At 44.1% G+C, this 10,383-nt stretch overlaps 1 protein-coding gene across 2 annotated transcripts in view; it reads right to left on the bottom strand.

Moving 5' to 3' along the window:
- Window positions 1-1,866: 1,866 nt before the first annotated feature.
- Window positions 1,867-10,383, bottom strand: part of SIN3A (SIN3 transcription regulator family member A) — a 173,174-nt gene continuing 164,657 nt past the window's right edge. For both annotated transcript variants that reach the window (XM_029574814.1, XM_029574813.1), the window contains exon 21: window positions 1,867-4,810. In XM_029574814.1, the coding sequence (XP_029430674.1) occupies window positions 4,580-4,810 (231 nt within the window). In that variant the 3' untranslated portion in view covers window positions 1,867-4,579. The remainder of the gene's footprint in view (window positions 4,811-10,383) is intronic.

Here is a 10,383-nt window from a genome sequence, read left to right as displayed (position 1 = left end):
GCGGTTACTACCCTTAAACAATAAGCCTTCATACTATTGATGCAACTCCATCATTGCTCTCTGCTTCAACAGCAGGGGGGAAAAAAAGAGGAAAAGGGAATTAGATTCAGACAGCAACCAACAAGGACATCGAATTTTATGGTTTGGGAAAACAAATAAGCATGGGGTAACTTGCTGATGTGGCTGTTACCGTAACCAATAAGCCTGAAACTATTGATGCAGCGCCAACATTGCTCTCTGCTTCAACAGCAGAAGGTGACAGGGAATTGGACTCAGACAGCAACCAACAAGGGCCCTGACTTTGATGGTCTGTGAAACTGATAAGTATGGGGGTGACTTGCATGACATGGTAGATACTGCCGTAGGCTTGCAGAGCAGTCTGGATGGACCATTTGGTCATTTTCTGCCATCATTTTTGTTTCTATGTACAGTAAAAGGAACTTTTTTTGCCATTTTTGAGCAAAAGCAGGATATGACATACCTGTGGTAGAGATGTACTTCTGGGAGGCTGTGCAAAGGGGTCTGATGGAAGACCAGTGGATTCTTCATTGTTAGTAGTATGACAATTGAATGATGATTGTGATTCTTCGAGAGTTAGACAATAGATGGTGGTTCTGACATTGCATTTGGAAAAGTTGAACCTTGAGACGTAATCTGTGACTCAGCTTGTAAAACCTTCTTGCCTGGCTTGAAATGGCAGAATAGTGGATTGAGTTTATGATTTTGGAGCCATGGACTCCACAATGGGACACTGTAGCTCTACACAAGATGGAGGCAGCGGAGAATCTGGTATATTGGGCAAGGTAGATTTTGCTGAAGTCAAGCCACATTTTCCTGACAAAGAGATGATGGCCCTGTTTGGAAGGGCAAATCCCAGTAGATAAATTCTGATTTTGGAACTGGAATAGACATGGATTGTTTAGGAGAAATGGATGCGGAATAAACTGATTTATTTTGATTGATCAGCACTAATACTTTTATCTCAATGCCAAGAAAGATGGTACCCTTTGCTTGTTGATGTCGCTAGCGATGGTTTCCTCTTCGCTGACCCAGAAGGTTGAGAACTCAAAAATTCTTTTAAGTATGTAACATCTGGATCTTCTAACCCTAGGAGACATTTGAGTACCATCAGCAGATTTCAAACATGGGATGATCCTAAGCCATGAACATAGCAGTCATGCTGATCCAGTAAAGTCATCTTGTAGGAACAGCAGGAACATTTTTTTAAGCCCGGTTTGCCATTGTGGAAAAAGCTGAGGATAAGTCAAACTATTTTGGGGAAACAAAGCAAATTCTCTATTTTTTGAAACTCTCAAAAGAGAAAAACCCAAAAGAATATTTTGACAAAGGAAGAGGAAGAAATTGATGAATGGCTTAAGGAAACAGCAAAAATTGCATCCTTTTGCACGAATAGAAGGAAAAAGACCGAGGAGACTCACTCAGTAGCAGCTGCTGTGCAGAAACACCTGCGCAAGCTTAGAAAAACCAAGGTGACAGAACTTTTCTGTCTTGGTGCTATTGGATGACATCTTGTAGGGCTGATTTCTGTCCTGCTTGTCCATGGAGAATGTGTAAAAATTCCATACATTTTAAGGGAATTGAAGGGGAACTGCTAGAACTAATTTTTAATCAATGTGGGATTCCAATTTACGTGGACTGCTGAAATGGTGACGTGGACAGTGTGAGCTTAACTACATTAAATGAGAGCTTCCTTCACTTAAAAGATGTGAAATGCAACCCACTGCTACAATAACACAACACCATTTATTCCCAAGGTTTGCAGCTCATTATATACCCTATTCCCTGCAATGTAATATTTAACTACCCTCAAAAGAGAAGAATGAAAATAAAATATAAACACAGTAGTTAGCCCTGATATTTTAATGGAAATACTGCACTACAGTTAGGTTTACAACATTTTGTATAGAAATCATCACATGGAAAGGTGGTGGAGAATCACAGAACAGAATACAAAAGCAGTTTCAAATTAAAAAGAAAGAGCTGTCTTCCATGGTTTTGGCTGGAACTAGAGCTGTACAGATATCACTGTATTGTGAAGGGGACATACAAGTATGTTTGGGAGGAAAAAAAACTGTCTCCAAATGTTTTTGGGCACATGGCAACTTTTTATACCCTAGAAACTAACTGGATAGGCAGGCCTCAAACTACAGCCACACATCAGCAATAGGAAATGCACAAAGGCTAACAACTCTGTGCTTAAACCAGAAGCTTCTAGCTCTCCTGAGATTCTATAATTTGGGGGAGGGGGGAGGAGAAGAGGGGAGATGCTTACAAATCTTTCCAAGACAGTGTTGGACTATAACTCCTTCTCCTGAGTGTGCTGAAAAGAAAATGCAACTGGGCCAATGATGTGCTCATTTCCCCCTACCTCCTCTTCCTATTACCAGGTTTGTAGCTACCTTTTCAACATAGGGTTGAAGCCTTGATGATTGGTAATATTGCTGACAAGTTTCAAACTTGTACTAATTCAACCCCTTAGTGACTACAGTACATTTTAATGGTTTCCCTTTCTGCTTCTCTTAACTCTTCCACTAATGCACACACAAAACACCCCTTAAGGGCCAAAAGTACATTTTGGTGGTACTACTGGACAAATCAATCTGTCTGAGGCACTCTTTTCAATATTAAGGGAAGGAATTTATACTAACACGAGTCACTGCTGTCCAGTTTATCCAAGCTAGATAATATGAAATAAAGGGCACATGTATGGATTCGTACACCCTATTTCATATTATAAGATGAGGCAAGAAATAAGAAGGGAAAAGGGAATGAGAACATTTGCCACAAAAATTTCAGATTTTTGTGTGATTAAAAAAGCCACTTGAATTGGCTTGCATCAAATATTTTTCCAATACTGGTTTGGTACATTGTTATTCTTTCCCCCACAAACACTATGAGGAAAACATCAAATACAATCTATCCTAACTTGGTAGCTCAATGTACTTCCTGAAAATGACATTTCTCAGACTTGGAAGACTAGACAAATTAAATAACTCGGGGGGAAAAAAATCCTGTGTGTTAAAGAGAAACCATTAGCCCTTCCTGCGACACTGTAAATTAACCTATGCAGTTGGAGAGAGAGGGGGGTGTAAAATCACACCAGTTAGAAATTCAAAGAGTCTTTGGGAGAGGACAGTTTTCCTATGCAAAAGGTTTGTCATTGCTGTCCCATAAAAAGCAATGGGATTTGATTCCCTGCAACCTGATGGGTTCCAAGGCAAGCCCCACACCAGTACATTCAGGAGCTTGCAGCACCATGAGTGATTAGCTCAGGAGTTCATTCATGGGTTTTCTTTCCCGTGAAACAAACACAGGGCTCGTACTGGACCCATCAAGGGGTTGCTTACGTCCCCCTGCAGCAGGCTCCCCGTAACAGACTACCAGGAAACATTCCTCACGCCTCCCTTTCTCCCCAGACTGTGAGCACCTTGCTGATACCAGCCACGTTACCGAGCTGTGTGCCGTGCTCCACAGTCCCAGTCTCTTAAGGCCTCCTCTGGGCACTGTACAAGGGTACAATTGTTTCTCTTACAAAAGGAAGGAAAAGCTAAACCTTTATTTTTGTTTATTTACAACTAAAAGAATGAAGAAACAAAGGGGAAAGGAAAAAAAAACAAAACACAAAAATAGTTCCACACATAAAACCCTACCATGATAACTCCCTTTGGTAAAAAGTGTAATAAATGTTCCTCATCTCTCTGTTCATAAGTTCTACATTACAAACTCACCTGGTACTATCAGACGCAAGAAGCTAGTAGTACAGCTGGCATGTCAAGCAATTTTCCTTTCATTAAAAAACAAAAAAATTGACACTATATACATTTATTTACAAAACAGGAGGTGCAACATGGAAACAAGTTAAAATGTGTTGGCTGGATTCCATGCGTGCATGTGTGTGTGTGTGCCTCGGTACGGTGCTAGTCAATCAAGCAGGCAGAAAGAAATCCTCGAGAAAGCTGGTTCAAACTTACAAGAGTGGTAAGAAGCCCAAAGATAGGGCAAGGGAGGGTAAAAATCAAAACAGAAGTCACATTTGGCAGTATTATAGCCTCTCACAGGCCACGTGTTTGATCTTGATGGTTTGAAGCTCTGACACTAAATGTACTGTCCCGCCAAGCACTTTTCTGAGAGATCCAGGCAACAGCCTGCCTTTTTTTTTGTTTGAAATGACATTTCTCAGCAATTATAGTACAATGTAAAAAAAAAAAAAAAAAAAAAATCTCCAATTTGCTCTGGGTATGCACCCAAAGTCCAATGTTATTCCACAGTATTCTACTGCCAACGTTGCTGGTCTGAACAACTTTGTACAAGCTCCTTGCAGCTTCTCTGTTAAACAGAAAGGTATTCCAGTGTAAGCCAAGGAGTTCCAAGCTCTCTCCCCTGCTCCAGCTACTGCTTGCAATTCTCCAATGATAAGCTGGAATCCACTGAGGGAAGAGACTGGACCGGCCTGATAGTTATCCATGTGTGGCCATTTTAGCAAAACACACAGTAAAGGGAACGTCCACCCAATTCCCTGGTTACACACGCACACACACAGACACGCTAGTCCAGGGAGCTAGGGTGTCTTGAATACTGTGCCATATTTGACTCGATACTTGTTGATGTTCACAAAGTGCAGGGTCTCTGATTCACGGGCAGTGCTGCAAGGCACTAGTCCCTCCAGCCCTTCTCCCATTAGCCACTTGTTGGTCTCAGCAGCCATGTCGTGTGTCACATACTCCTTGGTCCATTTGTCTACCCAGGCCTGGAATCTCTGGTGTAGCCGCTTACTCACTCTTTCATGGGACTAAAGGAAGAAAGGGAGAAATAGACATAAAAAAAACCCCCAAAAAACAAAACTGAGTCTTTAGTCACCAACATGGAAGGTCATTTAACACAAAACCTGAACACTCTGTCTTCTATTTAAATACTCTCTGCAAAACATTCTGCAATTCTAAAGCAATGCTACCTAGGCCCACAACTTCATCAAGCCCAGCTGCAACAACAGGAAAGAAACTAGGCACAGAATTACAAACACGCTATTGACTGTGACCAAGGGCAAGCCGTGGTCTCCTGAGCCTTAGAGATTGTAGCCATAAAGCAAACTCTGACCAACATTCTCTTTAAGAGGAGCACCAGGGGCCATAGTCACTGCCGTGAAAACTAACACCATACATCTAAACAAGGCAAGAGCCACTCATGCGTAGTGCTGAGCTTCTGCCTACACACCCATATGGTCATACAGTGAAGAGGCACAAAACTGGGTCCTCTTTGGATATCATATCAATCTAAGTTCTTCCAATTATGCACATTTACAATAGTTATTACTTGACCCTTCTCCTACCAGCAGCTTAACATACAGGGTCTATTTCATTTTTTTCTTTGGCATTTTTAAAGTAACAAGTTCAAACCAGTCAAGTCTTATTCTTTGGAAAACTTTGGCAGTAACACCTTCCTTTCCACTGAAAGCATCTAAAGCAACAGTGCTTTCCTATACATGGTACTAAAGACTCCAGTTCTAGTTCTTCAGCATTACCCCAAACGCCTATCCTATTCATAAATGTGATGCAGTTCTACTTTGCCTCTGGCGCCAGTAAGACAAAATGATGCCTTATATGCCACAGACAGCAAGAGCAGCAGCTCAAAGCCAGCCCAATTTGTCAGGCTGCAAGAGGAACAGCAGTGCCTGTGAAAGACTGGGGAAGAGGTAGGAGGAATAGCAAGCAGAGACTGATAAGGGAAACATTGTATTGCCTGCAGGAAGGTGGAGGCTTGTGTGTAAAACAGACAATCTGTTTTAAACGCCTCTTAAAATGGAAAATCTGCTGGTGCTGCTCTGCGACTCAGCCCTGATAATTGTAAAAGGAAACTTGGTTCTTACCTGCTAATTTTCATTCCTGGAATACAACAGATCGGTTCAGACAAGTGGGTTTTGCATTCCTTCCAGCAGATGGAGGCAGAGAATTAAAAAGCTTTTCAGGCACTGCTACTTAACCGGGAGTGCCACTTGCAGTCCCTCAGTATTGACCTGTACTCAAGCCAATATAGAATCATCAATTACCTCAAATAATAACTTCCCCTCCTAGGATGAACATAGAAACACAGGTTGGAGCCCCCTGAATCAAAGCCCTCGCCATCCAAGGACACCGAAAAAACAAGAACAATTAGTCCAAGGTTCCAACTATATACAAAATTTGTTTTAAGGAACTAACTCCAACAATACAGTCTTTCGAAATCTAGGGGATGGGTCTCTGGATGATCTGTGGTATTCCAGGAATGAAAATTAGCAGAAAGAACCAATTTTCCTTTCCTGTTCATACTCCCGATCAATCCAGACAAGTGGGATGTACCGTGGGATATACCCAAGCTATTCTATACTGGGCGGGTACCCGAAAGACCCAATTGCAGAACACTCACCAAAACTCACCTCCTCCGGCTCTCTCACATCTAAGTGATAATAATTAGTGAAAGTGTGTAGAGACGACCACGTAGCCGCTCTACAAATCTCCTGTGGCAACACCAACTGACACTCCACCCAGGAAGTTGCCTGCACTCTAGTTGAATGTGCCTGTAATCCCACCGAGGCAGTCCAACCCTTACAGAGATAGGATGAAAAAAATGGTCTCCTTCAACCAACAGGCAATCTTGGCTTTAGAAGCTTTGGTTCTTTTCTTTGCACTTCTGAACAAGACAAAAAGGTGATCTGACCGCCGGAAGCCACTTGTAACCTTAAGATATCACAACAGTATCTGACAAATATCCAGGAGGTGCAGTTCCCTCACAAGCCGCCTCTCCCCCGCTAAACTCGGAAAAACCACAAGATCTACCGACTGGATGAGATGAAAAGACAAAACAATCTTCAGCAAAAAGGAAGGTATGGTTTGCAGAGACCCTACATAATCCGAAATCCGCAGAAACAGCTCTCTACAGGACAAAGCCTGCAGCTCAGAGATCCTTCTGGCTGAACAAATTACTACCAGAAACACTGCCTTTAAGGTCAGGACCTTCAATGATGCCTTCTGCAGCAGCTCAAATGGAGGACCACAAAGACCATGCAACACCAAGTTTAAGTTCCAAGATGACACATCCTCTGCATTGGAGGTCGCAGATGTTTGGCTCCCTTGAAAAAACATAAGCTATCCGGATGAGACAACGGCCTCCCTTGCAACTTTCCTTGGAAGCATCCCAAGGCTTCCACCTTTACGTGAAGCGAATTATAGGCGAGACCCTTAGTCAAGCCCTGCTATAAAAAGGCTAGAATGTGTGAAACATCCACCTGTAAAGCATCCAGACCCTTCTCAACACACCAGGACTCAAACACTCTCCATACCCTAACATAAGCAAGCGATGTGGAAGGTCTTTAAGCATTGTAGTGATAACAGACTCCAAGAACCCTCTTGATCTTAAATGTCTCCTCTCAAAGGCCAAGAGGCAAGACAAAAGCGATCCACCCAATCCAAGATGACAGATTCTTGTCTAAGCAGATCTTGCAGATGAGCCAACCTAATTAATTAGATCCGCAAAGCATGGATGCCGCAGCCATTCCGGAGCCACCTACACCACCCTGCCTGGATGTTGCTCTATGTGTATTAAGATTCACCCCACAAGAGGCCATGGAGGAAACACGTACAGCAGAATCCCTGTTGGCCATGGTAGAATTAGAGCATCAATCCCTTCGGCTCTTGACTCTCTTCTGCGACTGAAGAATCTCCTTGCTTTGGCACTTTTGCATGCCGCCATCAAATCTAGCTGGGGCTCGCCCCAACTGGCCTATATGAGGTCGAAGGCCTCCACTGGCAACTCCCATTCTCCCGGATCCAACTGCTGCCTGCTGAGAAAATCTGCTTGAATATTGTCCACTCCTACAACATGAGATGCCACAATCCCCTGTAAGTACTGCTCTGCCCAGACAAATAATTCTTGGGCCTTCAGAGCCATTCCTCGACTCTTCGTCCCATCCTGGAAATTGACATACTCCGTCATTGCATTATCTGAAAACACTTTCACCATTCGACCCCAAACCTGAGAGAGGAACACTCCCAGCACCTTGCGAACCACCTTCGTTTCCAAACTATTAATAGACCAGGTCATCTCTACTAGCGACCTTGGCAGACTGCCCCCAACCTCTGAGGCTGGCATCCGTGGTTACAACCACCCAGTCTGAAATCTCCAGATCCACCCCCTTCTCCAAATTGGGTCACGAAGGCCACCACGAGAGACTGGAGCTGGAGACCCCCTGTAGCAGTAAGGGTCGATGAAACTCCTCCAACAACGAATTCCAAACGGACAGAAGTAGCCTCTGAAGTAGATGCATGTGAGCAAAGGCCCATGGTACTAAATCTAACATAAATGCCATAGAACCCAGAACCTGCAGGTAATCCTAGGCCCTGGGCACTGGCATACATAACAGTTGGGTAATCTTCGACTACAACTTCAGAATCCTTTCATTTGCCTCCAAATACTCCAAAGACTGGCTTGGAATAAGATGACACTCTGCCAAGTTCACAACTCAGCCCAGAGAATGCAACATTTCCAGCACCCTTTGAACTAATCGGCCACATTCAACATTGCCCGGATAAACCAGTCAACCAGATAAGGGTGAACCAGAGCCCCTTCCTTCCACAACGCAGCAGCCACCACTACACCATTACTCTGGTGAAAGTCCATGGAGCTGTTGCTATAACCCGAAAGGAAGGGCCCGAAACTGAAAATGCTGCCCCAGTACCATGAAGCGAAGAAATATCTGATGCTTCGTGCATATGGGGATGTGCAGAAAGACCTCAGTTAAATTCAAAGAGGCCAGAAATTCTCCTTTGCGAACAGCCACGCTATCACTGTTCACAACGTTTCCATACGGAAGTGCGGGATCCGCAGCGCCGCATTGACTCGAGAATGGGCCGCATTGACTCGAGAATGGGCCAAAAGATCCCTTCCTTCTTGGGAACCACAAAGTAAATTGAGTACCTCCTTTGATCCTGCTCTTCTTCCAGAAGGGGAATGGCTGCACCTAACCTCTGAAGCTGGAGCAATATTTCCCGGACCGCCTCCCACCTGCTGCAGGATGTGCAATGAGACTCCATGAAGGTTTCCCTGAAGGAGTGAGAAAATTCTAAAGCATAGCCATCCTCTTATCACTTCTAGAACCCACTGGTCCGAGGTGATCTTGGTTCACTCCCCGTAAAATCGTATCAGACATCCTCTGACCGCCTCCGAGAGAGAAGGCCGATCTGGCTTAGTTGCGATGACTTGGTGCCTCCGGTCCCCTGACCGGCCCATCTCGGGCAAAGCTTCGGGAACCCTGAAATGACTGCTGCCTTCTAGATCCTTGCTTCTCAATGCCAATGATGAACTCTTCTTGGGAAGAAAACGCCTCAACACAAAAACTTGGGCGAGAGGAAAAAGTCTTCCTGCTGCTCTTATTCGCAGGCAGCTTGCTTCTCTACTAGTCCCCCAACTGTTTTATTAACTGCTCCAGGTCCTCTCCAAATAGCAGTTTTCCTTTAAAGGGGAGATTGCAGAGCTGCAATTTGGACATGTCTGCTGACCAATTCCGCAACCACAGTAGACAGCATACTGACACTACAGATACCATACTCCTGACAGAGGTCCGTACCAAATCATACAAAGTATCGGCCATGTATGCAATCCCAGCTTCTAACTGGACTGCCTGCTGCGAATTGTCAGCGGAGTTCCCAGCTTTCTCCTGAAATTTCTATAACCAGTGCAAGCTACCACAGATGGCCACTCGAAAGCTTAAAGCCGAGTCCTCAAACATCCTCTACAATTGCCGCGGCAAAATCTCCCCTGGGTGGTCTCTCTTACAGGTCCCTGGGATTAGGTAGCCCCTCCTGTCGGCTAACAGCCCCAATGAGGCTCCCTCCCCCCTTCCCTGCAGAGTGGGCGCTACCACAGGCCTTACAGTTTAGCGCACTCTGAAGTTGGCGCTATTAGGAAGGACATGTGGTGCAGCCTGCCTGCCATGCCAAAACTGTAATCATGGCACTAATCACCTCAGCTCGTGTCACTAATACAGACAGCCTGGCACACAACTTCTCTCCCCTTCACCTGGCAGCAGTTTGCGACATTGAAAACCAGAAGCTTAGGCTGCAAGACTTTTTTTTTTTTTTTTTATTTTTAAAGACACAGTCAGCCAAGAAAAAGAGAACAAAAAGAAATACTTCCTTGCTAATACCTCGAGACTTCGTGGAGAATTGTTGTGCCTATGCTTTTGTTTGGCATATCATGTTAGTTTATGTTGGACTCTGTCGGGCCTACCTGTATTACTAGTCTGTTCGACGCAATGGTTTGTAACTCCCATTGCTAATAAAAACTATTTTGAGAAAAAAAAACAAACAAACAAACCTGAAATATTTCCTTGCT

Source organism: Rhinatrema bivittatum, chromosome 13 (genome assembly GCF_901001135.1).
Source record: "Rhinatrema bivittatum chromosome 13, aRhiBiv1.1, whole genome shotgun sequence".
Classification (NCBI taxonomy): Eukaryota; Metazoa; Chordata; class Amphibia; order Gymnophiona; family Rhinatrematidae; genus Rhinatrema; species Rhinatrema bivittatum.
Note: the sequence above shows the minus strand (reverse complement) of the source record. Positions and strands in the feature narration are given on the sequence as shown.